Here is a 24,078-nt window from a genome sequence, read left to right as displayed (position 1 = left end):
TATCTGCCAATCACATTCCAGGTGGAGAAAGTCTAACTTTTGATTGGCTGATTGACCTTTCAGTGACATTCAGCGGAGGCCCGAGGCTAAGGTTCTGTATCTGCGGGACGGTTTTGACAAGCTGGCAGACAGAGAGCCATACTGTACATGAGACCCAGCAGATGTTTAAACTCCCTGACTAGACGAAAAGAAGAGGTAGCCGGGCCGCCGTCTGCCTCGTGTACCGATCCAGGTGTGGAGATTTAATGACGGGAGCGCTCACACAGACTGTGATAACTCAACACCTGCCCTTTCTTTGTGACCGAGCAGCCAAATCGTCTTCAAATTGACATAACTAATGATACGACATATGGAGCTGACACAGAATTATGCAACTGGTAACGGCGTAACAGTTCATTTAAAGAGGGATTGGTTGAAAATGGAGAGGGGAAAAAGGACTCTCTGAATTTGAATAGGATGAGCATAGGTTGATTATGAGGTAAAAACAGGAGAATCACTTACCTTCAGCCTGTGCTGTGACACTTTGGTGAGAGAGAGAAAGGGACAGTAGAAAAATCCAAAGGGAAGAAGGGCCCATACTCTTCCTCTCCCCCTCCCCAATGCGTCTCTTCACAAGTCCACTTCCTAAAAATCCACTCCACAATCATCAATCCCGGCTCTTGTTTTGTCCTATCTGAAAGTAGAGACGGACACAGAGAAGAAAAAGTAATTACAGGCTGGTGAAGATAAAACACCGTCACTTTTAATTTGTAAAACACGTGTTTGTATCTCCTCCATGAAGGTCACGGTTTCTTTTCATAATAGGTAATGAGTGGTGTGGTGATATCACGGTGACTCACAGTGAAAATATCTCCGCTTCCCGTCCGGGCTTTTGCTTATTAGAGCAGAATTTGCATGTTCTCCCTATGTGTGCATGTTTGTTTTTTTAGTATATGAGTGCAGGTGATTGCAATGCTTTTTGCAATGTGATGGTGGACTCTGCTTCACTCAGTGATCTGATTAGCTGAATTGGATAAGCAGTATAGAAGATAAATAAATGGAAGATACAAGGATGAGTCGTATGTGACTCACACAATGGATATATTAAATATTTCCTTATTTCCCAGCGGGATGACAGTTTGAATACACAGTGGATGCCCTTAAGTGAATCTCGCATTGTTCTCTCTATTTAGATCCTGGGTATTATTGTTTTTAATTAGTCTAGTATAGTCAGATTAAATGCAATGTCTTCCATCTTAGTAATTTGTACACTTCCAATAAACAATTTCTCAACAGACTCCACCGACGGCAATGAAATTAAAGCATCAAATAGCTTTATAAACTGTCCAACAAATGTCAGCTGATTTACAGCAATAACTGAGCATTGGGTGTTAATAATCCGCTGGTAAAGCTTTCTACTAAGTCACCGTATGAGTAAATATGAATACATGAAAGCGTTGTACTGCCGTCGCTCACGGCTGTTTATGAATGGAAAGCAGTAAAAGCAATAGGCCAAATATGGTTTCCTTTATTTTTGTGTGGTGACCTGAAAGCTACAGGGGTCTCATCGAGCTGGTTTTGTTTCCTGCCAAAACAGAGGAGCAGAAATTAAGTCTTCCAGATTTGGGTTTTTATTTTTCTCATATAAAACCAACTGTGTTTCACAGACCAGTCTGGACAGGTCATCATTAGGCAGAAAAATAGCTTTTGTAATAAAAAGCATGAGTCAGATTTAAGCTTTGTTTAAAATCCCAATTTATTTTTTCCAGAATCAGAGATTTTTCTTTATCGGGTCTTTAGAAAAGAAAGATCTCTGTCAACATGTCAGAATGGCTTCTTATAGCCTCATTGGTTGGAGGGGTGTGTTGCTGTCTGTCTGATTGACAGCAGTTGGCAGACTGCCAGTGCGCCGGTATTATATGAGGGGAATAGAAGACAAAGTAAATAAACTTGCACTGTGGCTACAAGGCAGATGGCGTGTTTAAATAAAAAAATAAAATAAACATTATCAGGAGGAGAGCTGTGAATAAGTGGGAAACAGGAGACGGTCTTTGGCAGGATTTCAAAATGAATGAAAGCAGAGCAGGTTCATTCCCTGACATACAGATCAACCTCAGGGGTGAAAGAACAGGAAATCTTCAAACAGCCTAAATGGAGAGAGTAGCAGTTGTCCACCACAACAAATGCAAAGACTTTGCTTTTTGTTTCTTGACAGAAAACTACAAGTTAAAAAGATCAACCCTAAAACTGCCTCTTCTGGAATGAAGCATTGTTGGTGGAGAAACACGATACACAATTGTTGAGAAAACACATATTACACTATCTATAGGCTAAACTGTCTTCTACTTGGATTTCTAACACTGTAATACTAGAAAAAAGTAACTTTTATATTACTTTTTTGTATTTTCGACTATGAAGTTTCCCTTTACAAAAGGCAAAGAGGCCATACATAGTCTCACAATATTCACATTTTCTAAAATATTTTCTATGTCATGTATTTCCAAAAATCAATTTGGAAAAAAGCTCCCAAAATGTGTAATATTCCAGAAATAGCCACTTTCTCAATGACAATGGAAAAACAGAGGTGTTCACTTTCTTTAAATAATATCATTTTAAGTCCAAATCTATACTTTATTGCCGCGTTTAAGCTGCAGCGATCGTTAATTGTAGTGTGTGTAGTGCAAAGACTAAATGGTGACAAGAGTGACAACATTCATGTAACGAAGCAATACTGTTGCATAAAATTGGAATGTTGCATGTCAACAATCAAATTCTAAATTTTTCCAGCGCAGAGCAACATATTCAACATATTAACAGAGACGCAGTAAAATGAATGATGCTGTAATGTTTTACGTAAGGTTGTGAATCTCCACGTGCCCTAGAATACGTGTGTCTGTGCACGTAGTGTGTATAATATATGAGCGAGTGCAAATTCATAAGCACGACATTAAAGAGAGATCTGCCTTCACTCAACCCCCCATACATGCCATTGAAACATAAAAACTTTCTTTTGGCTTTAAAGATTGAAGTTCATTCATGGGAGCATATTCCAACCATGAATTAATATGATAATAACATCATAAAAAATAAATCAGATCAACGTGAAACAATTCTAGACAAATTCCTGTGTGATTTGACCATCTGGTCTGACGAAGCCAGAATGGCTGAGGGCTGAATAGTTTACAACCTCTGCAGATGGAAGTGCGAGCTGGCAGAGCTTGAACTCTAATATAACAGCCAAAAAAAAACTACCCCCCACCACCCCACCCCTCCAACATACATACCATTGCAGATCTAAGATCTGTCTCTACATGTATCTTCTGATTATCGAAGTGCAACGAGGACAAACTCAAACGTGTGTTGCGATGAATGACAGCTAGAGCTACACAGTAAGTATGTCGTATCCGTCTTATGGAAGGTGAAGGATTTGAAAGTAGATTTGCATGGGGCGTTACGATGGCCTCAATGTGGAGGGGGAAAAAAACAGTTATAGTGAGCTTTTTATTTTCATGCTATCGTGGACAAAGGTGACGGAAGTTTTGCCCAGAGCAGGCAGGGAACCGTAATATTCAGCAATGCGCGAAAATGAACGCGTTTCTGTGTACCTGTAAAAGGATTTTGAAAAGAAAGTTAAAGCATGGCCCACCCCTGCAGAGACGGCAATCATCCTCCTCCTTGTGAAGCAGTTTTTAAGCTGGTCATAGCTAAATGTCTGTGCCAGCGTGCAAACACATTAACAATACCAACAAACCGATGTTCAGCAAGTGCACGTTTACCACGTTTTGCCTCCTTAGTTTGCAGGTATTTGCTCACAAATCAAGTACGATAGAGACGGTTTTTGGAATTCCTCCAGGAGGCACTTTTTATCCCCGTATAAAGTAAAACGACAGTCGTCGAGGAGGTGTTGAGATACATCAAAGTGACGGTTTGACAAAAGACGCAATGACCGATGTGGATGACAGACAATGTCACGTCAAAGATCACGGCTTGAATCAACAACACGAAACATTCCTGCATTCTTGAGGAGAGCTGATGTACTTGGGCCCGTTACGAGCCCTGAAAGAAAACATTTGCACAATGCAGCATCCATCACTGCACGCCGGGATCACTGCCACTTCTTGGAAAAAAAAAAAAAAAGTGTAGTCATTGTGCGTGAGGCCTTTAGTTTATCACTGCCCCCGAGAGGATTAAATAATGTCACAAAATGAAGTTAACTGTCCCTGGCCCTTATGTGCCCTCCTCGTTCCCTATCTCCATTTCTCACCGACACTCAACACATCGGATGCCTGCAAGTCTGACTGCGCGTCAGCTATTTCTACATAATGGCATTTTCCACCTCACCACTTCACAGGATGGATTATCCCTGCAGGTGGGAAGCTGGTAATGGTAAAAAAACAACAACAAGAAAAACACTCTCACACACACACACACACACACACACACACACACACACACACACACACACACACACACACACACACACACACACACACACACACACACACACACACACACACACACACACACACACACACACACAAGACTACAAGGTATGACAGCAGATCTGCTGCTAATTCATGTGCTGAAACATAAAAGCAGATAATCTGAAACATCTCTCATGGGCAACTGTCTCAGTATCGTTTTCCGTTTGCCGGCAAGTCCACGCATGGAAAGAGTGAAAAATCTACAATTCATTCAGCATAGTTTCATCTCCTGGCAATGCTCTCACAAACAACCCAGCATGTTTTTATTATTCATGATATGATGGAGTTGACATGACAGCTCAGTACAGGTATGCAGGAAATGAGCGCGCGGTGGGAAATGTGTGCATCAGAGCTTCATAATGGAATAAGATGCACATTTTGCAGCAATTACTGGATCTTATCAGTGAGGGGAAAAAACCTCACACAGGTTACGCCACTTATGAAGAGACTGCACTGTAAGAAGCAGCAGCAGTAAAGGAAAACTCGGCGTAAAAAAAAGTGTTGGCCTCCGTCCAGACACTTAGGGTGCAACAAGGATATCAGGGCAGTTAGGAATTCAAAACTACTCTGTAAAGCACCACATTAAAGTGCAGTTAAACTAATGGATTTGGACTATGGCTTTAAAATGAGCCCATGCATTTTCACTTACCACTGCAGACAAGCCATTATCCTTCCAATTCAGGTGTTCTCCTGATGGTTGAGAGAGGGGAAGAAAAAAACACCCCATAAAATACACCAAAAATAAGTTTAATCCAAGTCAGGCAAAAGCAAATCTGCAGTTGATGTTGTAGCAATATCATATAATGTAGATAATAGATTGAATATGATCTGGATAGTCTGAGTATACTTGTTAGCCGATATCTGAAGAGGTGGATGAGACAGACTTTCTTCACTGCACTCAGTCCAAGTGCAGAAAAGTTTGGGGAAAAGGGGGTGGAGGTGAAGCTGCTGCAACCTGTTGGCTGAGACAGAGAGAGAGAGAGAGAGAGAGAGAGAGAGAGAGAGAGAGAGAGAGAGAGAGAGAGAGAGAGAGAGAGAGAGAGAGAGAGAGAGAGAGAGAGAGAGAGAGAGAGAGGATGATGTCATGAGCTTTGACCCAGTAGCAAGTTAAAGATCCCGACAGTGAGTGTGTGTTGCACAGCAGTGCTTGGAGTCTGGTTTTCTCGGGTAACGAAGTAAAATAATGTCAAAGCACTTGGAGGTTAAGTTTGCAATCAGCTGCAATCAAACTGTAAGATGAATTTTCCCTGAAACAAAAGATGTGAAAATCCAGAACAGTCTTTTCCATGTTCATCAACCAATTGATCTTTTCTCTGCATCAATCTGCATCGCAGGTTGAAACACTTTGGGTTACGTTGTTAGAATGCAGCAGACATAAAACCATGAAAGCAGACAACACAGTCAAGGTCAGTTTGTAGAGGCAGTAAAGCCAAGAGTTCTTCTATTCCCCTGCATATTTCTGCACTCCCACTTTTTTTTTTTTTTTTTTTAATAGTCACACATAAACTCGGACAAAATAGCTTGTAGAGCAAACACGTCCTCAAAACAGAAAAGGATGGAGATAAATCTGGCATGTTTTACAAGGTACTCTCAGTGTGTGTGTGTGTGTGTGTGTGTGTGTGTGTGTGTGTGTGTGTGTGTGTGTGTGTGTGTGTGTGTGTGTGTGTGTGTGTGTGTGTGTGTGTGTGTGTGTGTGTGTGTGTGTGTGTGTTTGTTGTGCACTGGGTCGTTTTTTAATGGCTGACCCCAGGAATGTGGTGACCAGTTTACTAGGTTTAGCCAGCTGTCAGTCCTGACATGCTATAACTCAACTCAACTCAACACAACACACACACACACACACACACACACACACACACACACACACACACACACACACACACACACACACACACACACACACACACACACACACACACACACACAGTCCTCAGGCAGGACTGGCTGATCTGCAGATGTGGGGGGGTTGATGTGGACAATTACAGGCGTGTAATTACTAGAGTGCCGAGTATCTGAACTTTACTGGAGGATTCATTTCTCACATCTGTAGTTTTTACTCCACATTCATAAAAGTGACGAGTTAGTTCCTTTTAACCACTGTGAGGACGATTCATTCATGGATCAAGGTATTTATCCACACTGAAGTTACATCCATTTAGTTTGAATACCTTCCAGTTACTGTTTTCAGTAAAGAGTGTGAGTACTTCTGATCACTCTGGTAATTACACTTTAGCACATTTGAAACCATCCATTATGGCACATATAAATTAAAGGGGCAACTTCATTATTACATGTCAATCGTCCTGCATACATAATAATTTATGTTTCTAAACAAATAAATCTGAAGTATTTTAATAGTACATGAGACCATGTATTAAAAAAAAAACAACCCAGTGATTACTCTGAAATAAAAATATAAGGCAAAAGAGAATTTTATCCTCGTCTGAAAAGAGACACAAGAGGCTCATTGAATGTCATCAAAGCTGTAATAAAAACCTAAATAACTTAAAAGAGCCATGACACAGTAGAACTCTTACAAACTGAAGTGTGCTTTAAAGAAATGCTGTTTTCAGACTGTAGTCTTTTAGCAAAAAAATGACATTTTTATAGTAGTATTTTTTTTTTAATCTGTCCAGTTTTTGCTTTTTTTTTTTTTTTTTTTACTTTAATGATTTAGGGTGAATATGGAGCGAGTTAAAGATCTGTCTGTGCTGGTGCAGAACAATTCGATAACACATGGCTGCAGATTCAGCATGTGGCTTGAGTATAAAAAGCATGTCACATACATGTGTGCGTAAGCTCCTTTTTGTTTGCATTTGTTTGGAAATAAATACCGATACAGGCTTCATGAGGAATGCACAACTTTAAAAAAAAAAAAAAAAATGAACAAACCAATTTGGTTGAAGTGAATTTGAGGTGTTATATTGTCGTCGGGCCTGAGGGAAGTCGGAGCTCCACTCTGCCCTTCCGCTGACCCTAAAGAAGTTGAGGAGGGCACGTAAATCACTCTCGCCAGACAGTCATGGGTCAGCGTGTCTCTGCACATAGTATCTGTACGTCAACGTCGTCCTGTATTAGAAGGCTTAACCACCGAGAGAGACTTCTCGAGAGCCTCAAAGCTCAGTGCATCAACGCCTCACACTGCGAGGTTCGTCACAACACCCCACGGTTTCCTACATCATGGGTGAATGAAAACTGTCTTTTCATAGCAGGTGTGATAAGAAATAAAAAGGTGTTGTGGGACTGAAGCCGGGAGTATTAACCAGCCTTGCCTCGGCTGATCGTGGCCCATCTCCGAGTGGGCATGATCCCCCCCCCAACCCCCCACCCACTCAGTCATGGGAGGCACTGGCATGAACATGAGCTTTGATTAAATTTATGCTGCAGGCTAAGAACAAAAACAATCATGTGCACAGGGAGTTCAGAGATAGAGGATTGAGGGGGAAAAAAGTGCAGAAAATTAACAAAGCCACCAGGAGCTCGGTGAAACAGGTGTGTGATTTGGACGAGTTATTGTGGGAGCTTGGGTATACCGACACTATATATGTGTATGGCGAATAAAATATGTGTATCAGAATGCCTCATTAACAAAATGTTGATTTACAAGAGTCGCAGCGGTCGCCATTCAGTGGAAATCTCGAGCGTTGGCCAACTTAACTGGCAGCCTGGCAGGAATATCAATCAAAGGTAATTACATCCCTCTCTGGAAAAAGGCTTTTTCTTTTTAAGAGTGGGATTCAAACACAGTCCTAATGGCAAAAAGCACAAGCGATCCAAAAACAGTAAAGTTTTACACCTTGTTTATTTCCCCCCCAAAAACTACACCAGTTCTTTAACTACTGTGTCGCTGCCAAGGCCACAGATAATGTGTGAAATGGATGAAAAAGTGAATATAGTCATCTTTTAATATGCTTTTAAGAAAACCTTGGTCTATTTACTCTTTCAGAAAACTGCTTCCTTTTTATGACTTGTGGCAGCCTTTAATGGAGTGCCTTATTCAAATCTGATCGTACTTAATGCTCCTATTATATCGTTCATTTTTAGCTGATGGTTTTTTGTTGTTGTCATCTCTAATGGGCGGAACGCAAAGGTTGCAGATATTGAGAGGATCAAACATCAGCCTAACTTGTAACAGAAACCAGACTAAAGTGTGCTGTGAGACGTGTGACCTGACAGGAAGTGAACAGCTGCAGTTAGTGGGACTGGAAATCCCAGGCAGGTAATCCTCTGTTAACGATAGGGGAGGGGTTTGAGTCCCACCTCTACCTGTTTTTAGTGCACGAGACTGAGCCCACTGGTTGCGTCGAATGGAGAGGAAGCACTCTGCTTTGCACTCCAGATCCGAGGGAGTAAGACTCAGAATTCTATTAGCCCTTTCAGTGTTAATTGTGCGATTTCTCACACAGTACTTAACTTATGTTGAGAGTTACGTCTTCACACAGTATCGTGTGCAATCAGCGGGTATTATGGCAGTGTTGTTGGAAGATTATCTTTGCTCTTTTCTTTTCCCATTAGCAACTGCAGGCTAAACTTTGACCGCTTAAACTTCTTTTACAACCAAACTTCCCCTTTCGGGACACGTCACCCGCTGTTGTCATATGAAATCAGCCTCTGAGGCTTGTTTCATTTTTTTTTTTTTACCACGCTGGTATCTCATTTGCTTTCCTGCTTCCTTTTGTGTTGCATTAATGTAATTATTGATGGAATGACAGCAGGAGATGCGTGTCAGACAGATTTGATGCTTGTATCAGTTTCTCTGTTTAATGCCGGCGGTGCTTGGCAATGTTTGTTGGAGTTTCACACCGGGAAGATGGGCAGCCTTTCCTCTGGCCGGGGGCTAATGCAGTCCTGACTCACATCCATAAACCATACAAGCCGGGCAGAGTGCCCACTGCTGCCAACTACAAAAGGTCTGCTCTGTGCCAAGCCTTTTAGCAGCACAAACATACGTACAAACACATGCAGGCATGCAACACACACACAGGGCTGATATGCTCATACACGGGATGGAACAGATAAAAGCAAACGCCCTGACACACACACACACACACACACACACACACACACACACACACACACACACACACACACACACACACACACACACACACACACACACACACACACACACACACACACACACACGGCACTTGTCTCTCACAGGCAATTTTAGTCACAATAAATCTATAAAAAAAAAAAAAAAGAAAGAAACCTTGCGACTTCCTGTCTCAAGCTGAGATACGAGCTGTCATGGCAACAGGGGAAAACAGCGGTTGCAGCGTGACGGCTGGTTTGTCGGTTGAAGCTGCAGCGGAGCAGAGAATTGAGATGCAGCAGAAGTCTGGCCTAAAAGAATTAGTCATGACTGTGTGTCCAATTACCACTCTGAGGCTGACAAAGGATGGCAAAAATAATGAACAAAACAAGTTCGCCTCACTGTGTGTCAGACCGAGCATCAGAGTAAAGACAATATTGTGAAGAAAGGAAAAAAAAGAAATCCCGATATAAATCTGAGCCAGTAACAACACAGATGCAGACTAAAAGTGGATTTTGCTCTGTGACCGTCTTAAGGATCACAATTAATGTGACATTATGGGGAAACAGATATTTATTCTGCCTTTGCTCACAGTCAGCTGGCATCGACCCCAGCGCCACACAGCTCCTCAGTGGTGTGGAAGATGGACTACGGTCATGTAGAACTGCTGTTCCCAAACATTTCTCCTCTGGAGTGCCCGTCAAACTACTTCTAAGAAAGGTTGCAGATACTCTACCATCCCTGATCCAATAGAAATCCCACTGAAGCCAAGTGGGAGACACTCTCAAGAACACACAAAGGTCAATAGCCTTCAAATAAGGAGGCACTAAACAGTTGCTCTGGGCGGCTCGATTCCAGGAAGATCTTCTTTACATGTGCAAATATAAGCTAGATGAGATCAGAGCAACATGTTCTTCTATATTCCTCTGTGTTTCACATGATACTGACAATTAAAATTATCTTATTTGAACACAAACTGGCACATGGCTTTACCGTTGATTTCAGTCTATACATTTTCTAAGCTGACATTTTTATTTACTGGAGAATGATTGCTAACAAAGGTAGCCAACACTGTATAAACTAGATGCATTGACCAGAAATGAAGCAGTCACCTTCAGAATACAAGCAAAGCAGTTGTAGTCCAAGAACGCCAAGACGAGCAGAAGCAAGCGATGGAACATGCAGAACATTTTGAGTTAATAAATATATTGAATATCTGATAGTGAAGCAGTCCACGAGGCAAATTTGAGAAGTTTCTACATTTCACGAGTGTTTGTTTTTATCATGTGGAGAGGAGGTTCACATGCATATGGGAGTTATAAGAAGTAGAAAAAGCCCACAGGGTCAAAGGGCAGCAGCTGTCCACACTTGACTTTTTAACCTTTCAGCGACTACAGAGACTGTGAAATAGGAAGCCAGGGAGCGACACTTCTTTTGTCAGACAATGAGGATGTTCCAGAAATCACAGCACGAGCATATGACTGTCAAAAACGGAAATGTTGTTACCGCCCTTGCTACCACAGTTCAGCACAGGAGGGTTTTCCTCAAGAGACGTTGGCTCTCAAACTGCCGTTAACTCTCAAAACAATGATAATTGGAGAGAAACACTAGAATAAAGGGAAATTATGAGACATTTGTTATGTTTGTAGCATTTATTATAGTATCATCAACACCAAGCCATGTGGCTCCTTTATTTTTGCAAATAATAATTCTCCCAGTTTGAGTAACTGATAGATGTTTTTGATTATAGCTTGTAGAAATACTGATTTAACAGCAGTATTGTCCTGTGGGAAATGTCTCCAGTGGTCATAATAGTAATGTTCTTTTTTTGTCATGTAAGACTGAAGATCTTTTAAGAAATGTAAAATGGCTGTTGTACTCATTGCAGAAAGCCTTGCCTATACAGTCCGACAATATTTCCAAGTCCAAAGGAAGACAGTTTCTCAACCGTTGTGACCACAGCGTCTTAACAGTGTGAATATCTGATAAAAATTAAATAAAAGTCAACGTTTCTGTTTTATTTGTATTGCAGTATTCAATAAATTGCTTTATGTATCTTGTTCCCGCTTCTTCGTTGTATATTTTAAAGCTCTACTGTCAACCTGGGAACAATTTTGCACAGGATCGTATGTTTTTTACACCACTTTACAAGATATTTGGTTGTAGAATTGGTATGTAATGGTGTATTTTTATACTGACCTTTAAGCGTTGAAGTGTAAAATACACTTCAGCAACACAGAAGGGTTAAATTTTACATGAAAAAACATTAGAATGAATGCTCTATTAGATTATTAACTATTATTAATTAGAGCTTATAAGCCTAATGGCAGGGCGAGGGAGATAGTTGTTATCATAAAAATTAAAGTGAGTCTGCAGGAGATTCATGCACACTAATGCTTTCTTCCTGAAACAAAACGGGTGTAGCATTGTTTGTCTCTACTGGTGGGGATGAAAATATCATGTCATTGTATGGGCAAAACTTGAGATGAATCAGAAGAGAATTTCAATATTTTAGAAGCAAGTTAAGGATTTTGCAAGTGGAAGTAGTTGCAGATGGATCAAAAGTAACTCTGCAGGAAATAAATATAAGTCACTACAATGTCCCCAGAAGGCGAAGAAGTGTGTGTGTGTGTGTGTGTGTGTGTGTGTGTGTGTACGCAGACATGCAGCATGTGTGTGTTTGCATTCACATTCATAAGTGTTACATTTGCGTGGCGTACCAGCTGGGGTGCCCGCCCGCCTGCGCGCTGATCGCCGTCCTGCACACTGCTCTCACTGGCTCTCCAAACGTTTGGCTGCAAACCACAAACAAGCGACAGGTTAAGCTACAGATTTGTAAATCCAGGTGTTTCAGTGGAATTATACAGCTTGTTGAAAACGCAGGAATTTTGACTAAACTCTCCCAATTAAACCTGACCTATCCGAGGGGGAGGGGGAGAAAAGTAGACGGTGCTGGCGGAGCGCTGGGGGTGAATGCTTAAAGCAGGTAACCTTTGAACAACCCATCTGGCAGAAAATCACAAGAGACTTTTTTAAGATGATCACTGAAGTTTCCCCATGTGGAATTAACATTTAGGCATCTGCTAATAGGCAAAAAAATAACCTGCCTACTCAGAAAAGGCTAACTGTCGATACTGAAATATTGTTAAAAGCACATAATCACTAGATGACTGATATCAATGTAAAAGATCGATCGGCTCATGTTGTGAAGTTTTGTTAATTGGCTCAGTTTATAAATATTGAGATTAAAATATATAGATTTTGTTGGTTTATTTTTATAAAAAAAATATCTAATATTTGAATAATGACACAACCTTGACTAGTTTTGAATGCATTTAATGACTTATGTATATATAAGTCATTCTCAAGTAAAAATCTGTATTTTCTGACTGTTTCTGGCATGAGAACACAAATGCATGCAGGACATCTTGGTTGAGGAAAAATGCCAAACTGGTTGAACATTCTCTCCAATGCATCTTTCAGCTCCTCAAACTAGCACTTTTAGCATCATGTATAGCTTCGTCCTCACGATTAAAAGGCGTTTCGGTTTTAGCCTCCAATGAACTATGTCAGTAAGATTTATTGGCGTACAATTTAACATGCTGACACAAGTTTCACAGTTAATATTTTCTGAAGGCGTTGGGTTGATCAAGGTGTAAAACCTTCCAAATTCAGAATTTTTTTTAACTTCCCTTATGCCATCTCTACATCAGCTGAAGGAACTCAAACAAAGTTTTCAACAAAGCTTGTGCTGCATTAAAGTAAAAGCATACCACACCTTTGTTGGCATAGTAACAGTAACAAACATGATTGTCTCTCCATCCTTCTTTTATGATGATTGATGGTCACCATCATGTCGAAAACACACACATGCATGAATCCACACCTATATGCAAATTTATAGTCACCACTTCATCTTAAATTAATTTATTCCCACTACATAATTCTCACTACTTGGTTAAAAAGTATCATAATAAGGAACAAAATGATATCGATGTTGTGAAGGTTAAGTAATGCATGCTAAATTAATTAACCTGACGTATGCATTGTGATTCAGGTAGAAACTGAATTTGTACGAGGCTATATTGAGAGGATTATTCCACATTCGCACAGTGATGCAGTGACAGTAAAAGTTGATTGTACTTCGACCTTATACAGCACATGAGCAGATATTTGTGGTCTCCGTCTACTGGGTGAGTACGACTCTGTCCATCAGCCAGGTTGTGAACTCCGAGGAATGTGTCTACGAGTGTTGTACGATGTTAGAAGTTGGCCAAGGCTTAGAGATGACACACACACACACACACACACACACACACACACACACACACACACACACACACACACACACACACACACACACACACACACACACACACACACAAGCAGAGACAAGTTTACCGAGCGCAGGTCATCGGAGCTCTGCGGCGGTATTCAGAGTAATGAAAAGTGGCTGGGCGCGGGGGGGGGCAGGGGGTGTGCTACCACGAAAAAAGCTGTTGCTCTACGTGCATTGTACCAAAGTAAGCGTTAAAAAATAAACCATTTGCATGCACAGAGCTAAACATGACAACCCGCAGAGATGTGGCGCAGTAAATATCGCCCAAGAATATGCAAAAACAGCTGGGAGCAAAATGTCACATTTCTATCTTTAACCTATGGTGTGTTTTCATTAACTGCAGGTAACTTTGACATTTATTGACCTTTACAATATTTAGAATTTATGGAAATATGTAAGGAGTTGTGCTACACACACACACACACACACACACACACACACACACACACACACACACACACACACACACACACACACGCACATGCACACGCACACGCACAAAACAAACCCCGTGCAAACCCTTTGCTGTACACAGACGAACAAAAGTCCAAACTTCACTTTGTGAACTCCACAAAACCCGAGCAGCCAGAAATAAACACATCATAACAAATTCATGCGAGCTTGAGCATATGGTGAGGTGAAGGATTTCAAAGTGGGGACACCTGGGGGTTTTCACAACCGTCACATAACCTTTGTCCCCGTAATCCGCTTCTGTCTCTCGTCTCTCTGCAGCAGTTGTCTCTTTGGACTCGTCTCCCCCTTCGGGCGTGCCCTTTGAGATGTCCCTCGTTCGGTCTGATCTCGTATGCATGGCACCGCCGGGGACCACGGGGACAGCGATTTGTTGGATGGCGAAGGATGTGTACCTCCTCAAAGATGCAATGAAGAGGGGATATTGAGCAGACCACTCAATTTCATGGGATGTGGCCTGTAAGGCAACAACTTCTTGGGAAAGAAGAGAGTGAAAAAAAGAGGCAGTAAAGACAAGAGATACAGTGACGGAGCTCCGAGGGGTAATGAGAATACCACTGTAGAAACACTGGAAGGGAATAAGCCTGAGAAGAAGGAAGAAAAAAAAAACAGATGAAAAGCAATTATTTCTGACCGATATCACAAAAACCACAGATCCTAACCTGAGAGAAAAAGAGCACTGAAGAGGGTTGGGGAGAGCAAACGAGCGAGATTATTGTGAACACATGGCGCGTCAGTTCCTTGGTAATCGTCAGGCTATGATGGTGGAGCTCCGCTTACAGGAGAAAAAAAAGAGATGGAGACGACATGCAGAAGAAGAGTAGAAACAGATCGAGGAGAATAACATCTGGGAAAAGACAGAAAGGAGGTCGGTATGAGTGAGAGGAGATCAAGGGTTTGTGAAAACTGCTGTTGTCACTCTTTGGACAGCCAATGTCAAGAGGTGAAAACCATTTGAAAATCACAGCAACACCACATCAGACACAGAGGTCAGAACTCATATGACTATTACACAAACATCATCCCCTTTGAGTTTTCCCAGTTGGCCCAGCTGGAGCCCCTCCTCCTCCTCCTCCTCCTCCTCCTCCTCCTCCTTCAGGCTGCTGCTCTCCAGCTCCCAGGTGAGGTCAGCCCACCCTGGAGGGGGCAGTATTGTTCCATAAGGGTGTCTGCCCGGACATGTCCGTCTCCACCAGACGAGATGTGGCTCCCCACCTGACCCACACCTTGAGGCCAGGGGACGAGGCAGCTGAGAAGTCGCAGGCAGAAAGATCGACAAGTATGTGTGCGGATTTCCTTTTCTGCCGTCGACGTCAAAAGCTTCTCACTTTCAACTGTTTTTAACATCTTTGCGGCGCCAACCTGTCATCCTCAATACTCTCTCACTGTCTGATACAAGCAAAAACAGTTGTGGACACAAAGAAAATCTTGTGCTGCAGGATTTTATTTTTTCAAGGCAGAGAATAAATGGTTTCCAATGGAACTTCTTTCAAAACAAAGAAATGTTTGTAGAAAAAAACTCTTCGAGATCCTTACATCTGAGCACTGAAGCTGATTCCTGCTGAGTATAGACGATATTCACATATCAGAGGAATTCACAAATCTGTTGACATTTAGAAACTAATTAAAGGTAAACACAAAGATAATAGTGCTCGGCAACAGCAAAGACAATGAAAGCACAAAGATTTAAAAAATGCTGTGCGGCTTAGCAACTTCTTTGTTGCAACAATGCGTCATGGCAATAAATCTTATGCTATAAGATTATTACCCTATTAAATGGTGTTCCAGTTGCCATGCAACTAACTGCATAGTTTGTTATGTGTGGATATTAAATAATGAAGTTAGATACCATTTGCAAACAATAAGAAGACAAGCTGTAGGCCTAATGGTTGTGTGTTTGAGTGCACAAAATAACTTATAGCAGTTTTCTCTGCAACATTAAAAAAAAAGGGGGTTAAACAGGTGAAAGGGGAAGAAAAAGAAACACCATCTGAGAATATTCATTCTTGGTTACTTGGAATATAAAAATTGCACTTGTTTAAACCCGCTGTAACTGATAGGTGATATAGGTGATATTTTCTTGACACTTCGAGAGCAGTGGCAACAAGACGTGAACTAAGCCACGACCCGCTGTGAGTTTATACACCTGGTAGTTGCAGAGGAATACAGATTTCTTTTTTCGGTACTGCGGGTTTTAAGTATTTTATTGCAGTTAAAACAAAACATTGCCACTAATAGAAGTGTTCTTGTTGAAAAACAATGTCTCTCACATGACCATCCATCTTATTAACCTGCTTTGAGGTACGGCCTTGTTTATAGTGAGCAAAGGGCTTGGGACACTCTGGACAGGTCACCAATTTACCAGTGCACGATCATAGTTGCCGGCCAATTATAAACCCCTGATTACTAAACAACAGACTTTCCCACCGCGGTAAGGGAGTAGCCATTAGAGGAACATGCAAACTCTATGTGGAATCCGACACATACGTCTTGCAATGGAACAAAAGCACACGTGCCTTCCGTCCATCCATTTATCCATCCAGAAGTAGCTTATTACTTGCAGAACATAAATCTCATTGGCCTCTGAACAAAGAAAAGATATCGTCCAAATGGCGGTGACACGTCAGCTGTAGGATTCAAACATAGTGATTCGCTTCTCTGACCTCATGATATATAGTGATATGTAAAGGAGAAAGGACCAAACAGACCTAATTCTTCCCCTCCCTCCGTACATCTGTACACCGAAGAATCACTAATTCCTTAGTTTGCACTCCGTATTGATTATTGCAATTACACACTATTACGGTTCTATTATCCACACTGACTGTCTCTAATTACACTCGAGAGCGCAGAGGAAGAGTGAAGGTGGAGGAGGAGAGCCGGCGAACGTGACAGAGAGACACTACACAGAGAGACAGATGAGGCGAGACACTGCACCAAACTAATTAAAACAGAAACTTTTTGTTTCAGCAAGTTGACAGGGAATGAATCTGGCAGGGAATTAATCTGTCTGCAGGGAATACAGTGACAAGTTACACACACACACGCACACACACACACACACACACACACACACACACACACACACACACACACACACACACACACACACACACACGGAGGTGGAGTGCAGAGTGCCGTTGCCATGGTTACTGAGCATGGCGCCACATCATGCGGCAGAGTTAATGCAGAGGTGTGCGTTTCATTTAAGCTTTCATTAAATCACCACGCTGACCTATTCCAACATCCTCCACACGACGCACAGAGAGAGAGAGAGAGAGAGAGAGAGAGAGAGAGAGAGAGAGAGAGAGAGAGAGAGAGAGGGGGGGGGTTACGCCGGCAAATCCTGCCACTCCCGTTGAAACGGTGAAAAGCGGCTCGCCGCCACTTCCTTTTTCCGATTTGTAGCTCTTACACTTGAAGTGAAGCATCATTCATGCTTAGGTAGTGAGAGATGGCGCACAAAAATAAAATACTTGTCAAGCAAAGATAAGTGCTTCAAGTCAAGGCGTAAAGAAAGTAGCCCTTTGACTGGTTATAAATGAGACGCAGCATATAACTGGACTGAATTAGTCGTACATGATTGTGGACGTCTACCGTGTTGGATTAAAAGTGAAAGTTGCAAATTTTTTTACATGTATAAAGCACAAAAATTATTTTTAATATCATTAGAAGTGGAATGGATGGCACTGTTCTTCTTTGTTTAATGGCAGTTTGCATCTATAAAGTTGCATTACCGCCATCTGCTGGTTCTATATCTATCTACATTGTTTCACACTGCTCTTGTCATCCCTGATGACTGTTTCCCTTCGTCTTCTTCTTCTTTAATTGGGTTGAACAGCAGTTGACGTGAGGTTACACTACCGCCATCTGCTAGTTCCAAAAAAGGAAAGAAAGTATGAAAGACTGGGCCAGGACTTTTTTGTGTTATGTTGCGTTTGCATGTTGTCCCTGTGTTTGGATGTGTGAATATCTTGGCTGTGTGTGGAGCTGAAGCAATGTCCAAACATACACCAGTTTAAAATACAGTATAAAAATACAATCTTTACATGATATAAGGATGAAGAGGAGGTTTGACTCATGTCAGGTGATTACAGGAGTTAAGGTTTATCTTGTTAATTATTTCACTTATTTATGCGTGTGTATATGTGTGCATGTATATATAGGTCTATGTGTGTGTGTGTATATATATATATATATATAGATAGATATGTGGATATATATTTAGATAGATGAATATAAGTAGGTAGTATCATATTTGTATATACTTTTAATGTATCTTACATGTATAAACACAAATTGAATATTGTAAAAATTAGGAAGCCGGAAATTATCAAATTATGAAACAATAAATGATGGAAAATGGGTGAGATTAAATAAGTGTTTGTTCACGTCTTCTCACTCCGTTTTGAATATGTAGAATGTAGTTCAGAAGTGTGGAAAAATTATTTTGCCTTAAGAAATTGTTTTATACGTATGTGTATAGATATGTATGTATATGAGTCTATGTATGTATATATATATATATGTGTGTGTGTGTGTGTGTGTGTGTGTGTGTGTGTGTGTGTGTGTGTGTGTGTGTGTGTGTGTGTGTGTTTATATGGATATTTAATATCCATACATGTTTATTTTACATATTCGAAATAAATCTCTGTCTCTCTCTCAATTGCTTTGTCCCTCATTTTGGACATGTGCTCAATGTGCATCCAGCCTCCACGGAGTCAGCTGGATTCAGGCCTAACGCCACACGACTCAAAGGTGGATAAATCGGTGTAGAAGACGGATGGCGCCTCATGCCTGCATCGGTTAAGATTAATTGGTGACTGTAAATTGCCCATAGGTGTGAATGTGTAATCGTCTGTGGATCTGTATTGGTGCTGTGATGGACTGCGCAGGGTGTACCTTCCTTTTCCATCAGACTCATGTGGAATCAAGTCCAGACCCATGTAAACCTTGTGTAAAGCAAGAACAGATGGATGAATCCTCCCACTATCCAAAAACATGCACATTAGGTCAGTTTGTGAGTCGAAACTGTTCACAGTTCATTTGTAGGTGATTGTCTGCCCCTCAGTGTTTGGCCCAGTAAAGCCAAATGTGGGCTGGTATTGGCCGTATCTTTCAGCAACACTAATCTGAGATCAGAAGATGGATGGACAGATAAATGAATGGTAGAGTGAGACCTCCTCTCAACCACTTTAAGCAGTGACTTCGCAACTTTCGGTCAAGGTGAGCATCGCCGACAGAATGAAATGAAGGGCTGCCGTCATGTCCCAGAGTGCAGCGCACGTTTAGTCGGCACTCCGCAAAGTCGTTCCACAGTTCTCCGGCGAATGAAATCGAAACGGCAGGTTCAGAACGAATCCACAACATCTGGGGCCTGTCCGATCCTGTGGTGCGTCGCATGAGCGATCACTCTCTTCGAGGAACTGTCGAGGAAGATCCACACGAGAGAGAAGTTTGAACACCACCTTTGCAAAATAATGCTAGTCTTCAGTGTCAAGTGCTATCGGTTCACTGAGACCGCTGTGCCTGTGCTCGGAGAAAAGGCCTTTTTGAAAGATGAAAAGAAAAAAAACAACCAAACTTGGAGTTATGAGTGCTGGGGCTCATTGAAGATAATGAGTATTATTTTGTCTGTGTAGAAATTATGAGGCGTGTCCCGGCTCCTCTATTGCACAGTGAACCGTGGAGGTTAGTTACTATACTAACAGCTGCGCCCGCAACGTATTATTGTGGTTTCACAGACTATTTTGCAAGTCCATTCTCGGCCTCATAACCCTCCTTCTCCCCTCCCATCTTTTCACAAGGCCTCTTTAAAAGGGAACCACACCTTCAGGGGGAGACCAGCTGCAACTTCTGTCTGGTTTTTGGTAACAAATCACTGTGTACCTTTAACTTAGTCGTTTGAAATGTGGGAGGTTCTTTTTTGTTAATGTTTTGTTGTTGTTGACATTTTGTTCTTTCTATTCTAGTGTGGAATGTACTTTTTGTTGCTCTGAGTTTGGGGGTGGGCGCTCATAAGCTTCTTGCTTCAGCCCACTCCTTTTGAGCAGAATGTGTACTGCTCAAATAAAAAAATAAAAAAATAAATAAAAACATAAAAAAATAAACTTGTTAGAAACACTGCTGCCGCTCATAAGACTCAATGGCATCCAGTTCTTCAGAGGAAGCTGCATCTGACAATAAAGGATCTTTATCAAAATGTGAAGAAAATCAAGCACACGTCTGAGTCAGAGAATCGTCACTATACTTGGACAGATTGAGGGCCAGCATTGACAATTCAGATTATTCCAGAAGACATTTCAAAGAACGCAGAACATTTTCTGAAATATCTGAGAATGACAAGAGGTTCAGCCAGAGTTTTATCCCATGTTGGCACAGTGAAATGGAGTGTGGAAATAGCTCTGGCAATGCGAGAGTATCATTATATTAAACTGAAACTGACGGCTGCACAGAACAGGACTGAATACATTAGCCGTCTAAAAGACCATCTCCTGCAGTGCAAACAGTGCAGGAGATTTACCATCTCAGAAATAGTGCAAAATGACCATTGCTAGAGGTTATTAGTTGTTTTAAAATGTATGTATTCATACTTGTATGAACAGTCACACTATTAACAGAAATATAATAGGTGTCACATCCCACGACTGTAATCTTTTTATATTTTTTTGCAATTATATAGGATTTATGGAAACGTTTGCACAAATAGTTTAATGTGTTGATAACTAATTTAATTATGTGACTGTCACTCTCTCTCTGTCCTGCCCAGGGTGCACAATGCATTCACTGTTAGCTGGGATCACCTCCAGCACCCCTGACTCTGAATTAGACGAAGCCATATAAAAGATGGACGGATGGCTGGAAACACACATCTAACATGAGAGTTTCACGTTTTGTTTTTTGGGCTTCACATAGATCATAACCTTTTAAGACCTGAGTGCAGATTCAACACTAATAAATGATATCGACCATCAAAATGATGAAGTGCAGCTTCCAATTGCTGCCGTGCCTCACCACATGTTCCCCGGAACGGAAATGTAGCTTCATTCTCTTTCCTTTCATCATTTGAGTCATCATGATGAGACCATAAAGATTTTATTCAAAACTGAAGGTGCATCAGCTGTGAGAAAATTGATATTGTGGCTCTCCATATCACTGCACATAACTGCTCTGCGCACTTTACATAAATCTCAGTCTGATGTCTTTGTTTCTCCCAGAGAATGCCGTCTCTCGTTTGATGTAGTGAATTGTGTACCCGTCCCGAGGAGTTATATTGAGATGAAAGTCCGACGCTTATTTTGCGACAGCTGGCGAAGTTAGAAGACGTGTGGTAGACGGCGTGGGTAACTGTAAACACAGTTCCTGTTTCAACTTCCTCTGGTTCAAAACAAAGAGTATTTACACGCAGAACAGGAGTTAAATTTGTTCACCGTGAAAATGCAAGAGCCTAAAAATGGAGCCACGGCAAGCAGGAAGGTTTAAAAAAAAAAAAAAAAAAGACATACAGGAAGACGGATGGCAAATTTGCAGTCTTTACATCCGCTCATCTGCACCTTATTTAATTCTTTTCTTTCAACGGCGCGCCTTCATCGTGCACACGGTTGCATTTTAATGTAATTGTGATACTCGAAAGCGAGCATGTCGGCCCGTGACGAGCCGAGGAGAGGCGCAGACTGCAGCGTAAGTAGGTTAGACCCCAGGGGCCCTAAAGACACAGTCTGGCTTCAAACTTCCAAAGAATTATGACGGGGTTGCAACATCTGCTGCCGGTGAGGACGACAGACAGTGATGGATGGCCAGGTGTGCGGTGTGTGTGCGTACTGCATGCGTGCGAGTGTGTGTGTGAAAGTTAAGCCGCGCGCGCACACGCACACGCGCACACGCACACGCACACGCACGCACGCACGCACGCACACACACACACACACACACACACACACACACACACACACACACACACACACACACACACACACACACACACACACACACACACACACACACACACACACACACACACACGTACAGTCCCCCAAAAAAACAGAATGTGCGCACACATCCAATGATGAGCAGGATGGTTTAGGGACCACTTAAATAAGCAATGCATACATCTGTGACAGATGACAATTTCAATTTACTATCCATCCCAGATAAACACTGCAGCGAACTCACAATCACACGCACACACACACACACACACACACACACACACACACACACACACACACACACACACACACACACACACACACACACACACACACACACACACACACAAAGTGACTTGTTTGTCATTCGCTCACAGTTCGAAACCTGTCAACAACTTTCATACAGACACTTTTCCAGTTGAATAACTAATCCCATCAAAAGAGATAAAGATTAATGATGTATTCATCATCCATTGACAAGAGTTCCACGCGACGCACATAAGATCGGTATCTGTGTGTCAATGGCAAATCCTGTTTGATAATATTACGACAGTGGGAAATAGATCGCCACTTCGCTGTCAGAAACATTAATGCTCCATTCAAGAAGCACAACATGTACCACATACTTTCTATACTTGGTCTTCGAAAGAAATGAATATGCCAAAGTTGATATGAAAAGACAAAAGAGCTGTTTTCCTCAAAAGGCCATTATATTTATCACGACTGAACGTGCGTCTCAAAGTAAAAGTCAGAATCATACTTTGTGTCAGCAATGTGTACCTTCAGGCCATTAAGTCTTCTCATAAAGAGGAAACTTACAACCTTGCCTGTAATTATATGGTCATTAATATGATCACTCGTGAAACACAATATAGATTTCCCGGACGTGCTGGAGCATGAGTGGCAGATCAGAGGAGAGAGCAAGTTCCAACAGAGGAGTGATCACCTCGAGTGTTTGGCTTATGAAACCACAGTCTGTGAAGTTGTGGGGGAAAAAAATGCAACAAACATGTGGTTTTGTGGTTGATTCTTCACTTTCCCTATTACAGAGGTTGGTTTTCTGTTTTAATGACTTCATCGAACTTCCTTCTGATGGTGGAAACATTTTATTCTTTGAAACAGCAGTTAGTTGATGTGGAGCTCTTCGAAGCTATTCCTCCTGATTCGTATTGCTCACACTTTCTTCCTTTACAGCTGGATTTGGGCTGGGTGAAGGAGCCGGGCCGGGTGCTGCCGGGGTCTTACGGCCGGTGGGGATCGGAGGCACGACGGGGCTGATGTTGGACCCTGGACGTCTGTCAGGGGAGAGAGACAGTCCTACGGCGGGCTGGTCTGTTCCTGGATGTGAGGCGAAATGTGATAAAAAAAAAAAAAAAAACATTGAATCAGCCCTAATATTCAATAGAGGGTGAACGGCTTTCAAAACAGGCCTCTTTTAACTTGAAAACTAAATAAAAATTATGGCAATGACAAATTCAATGAATATGAAATGATGACTCTTAAGAAAAAAAACAACCGATTATAAAAACTAACCTTCAGGTGTTTCCAAGGAGTTTCCCAAGACAGAGACATCTAGCGCTTCCACGCAGCCAGACAATGCCCCGGCGGAACTGGGCAACGACAGAGCCGAGCTGTCGCGGGACGCTTCAGAGCTGCTTGTGAAAGGATGAAGGGAAAGAAAAAGAGCAAAGATGGGGATGGTTGTGGAAGGAAAGACAAGTAGAGGAAAGGAAGTCCAGTGCAGTGTGAGGTCCAACATGGGCAGCCATACAAAACACACTTGAAGGAACGTACCAGAGAGCCAAGTTTGTGAAATTGCGCCATTATACCGGGAAGAGAATC

The 24,078-nt window shown here is 41.8% G+C and overlaps 2 protein-coding genes across 2 annotated transcripts in view; both read right to left on the bottom strand.

The window, feature by feature from the left end:
* Window positions 1–577, bottom strand: part of col7a1l (collagen type VII alpha 1-like) — a gene marked incomplete at both ends in the record, with an annotated part of 47,230 nt that extends 46,653 nt beyond the window's left edge. Inside the window, one exon of the mRNA XM_080518604.1 lies at window positions 502–577. Within this exon, the coding sequence (XP_080374730.1) occupies window positions 502–577 (76 nt within the window). The remainder of the gene's footprint in view (window positions 1–501) is intronic.
* A 69-nt stretch (window positions 578–646) lies between these two features.
* lrguk (leucine-rich repeats and guanylate kinase domain containing) overlaps window positions 647–24,078 on the bottom strand; it is a gene marked incomplete at both ends in the record, with an annotated part of 33,670 nt that continues 10,238 nt past the window's right edge. Inside the window, 4 exons of the mRNA XM_080518602.1 lie at window positions 647–673; window positions 12,219–12,293; window positions 23,429–23,574; window positions 23,770–23,888. Coding sequence (XP_080374728.1) covers window positions 647–673; window positions 12,219–12,293; window positions 23,429–23,574; window positions 23,770–23,888 — 367 coding nt within the window. The remainder of the gene's footprint in view (window positions 674–12,218; window positions 12,294–23,428; window positions 23,575–23,769; window positions 23,889–24,078) is intronic.

The sequence above is a fragment of the Blennius ocellaris genome (genome assembly GCF_963422515.1).
Source record: "Blennius ocellaris genome assembly, chromosome: 22".
NCBI classification, from domain to species: domain Eukaryota; kingdom Metazoa; phylum Chordata; class Actinopteri; order Blenniiformes; family Blenniidae; genus Blennius; species Blennius ocellaris.
This window is presented reverse-complemented; position numbering and strand designations above follow the sequence as displayed.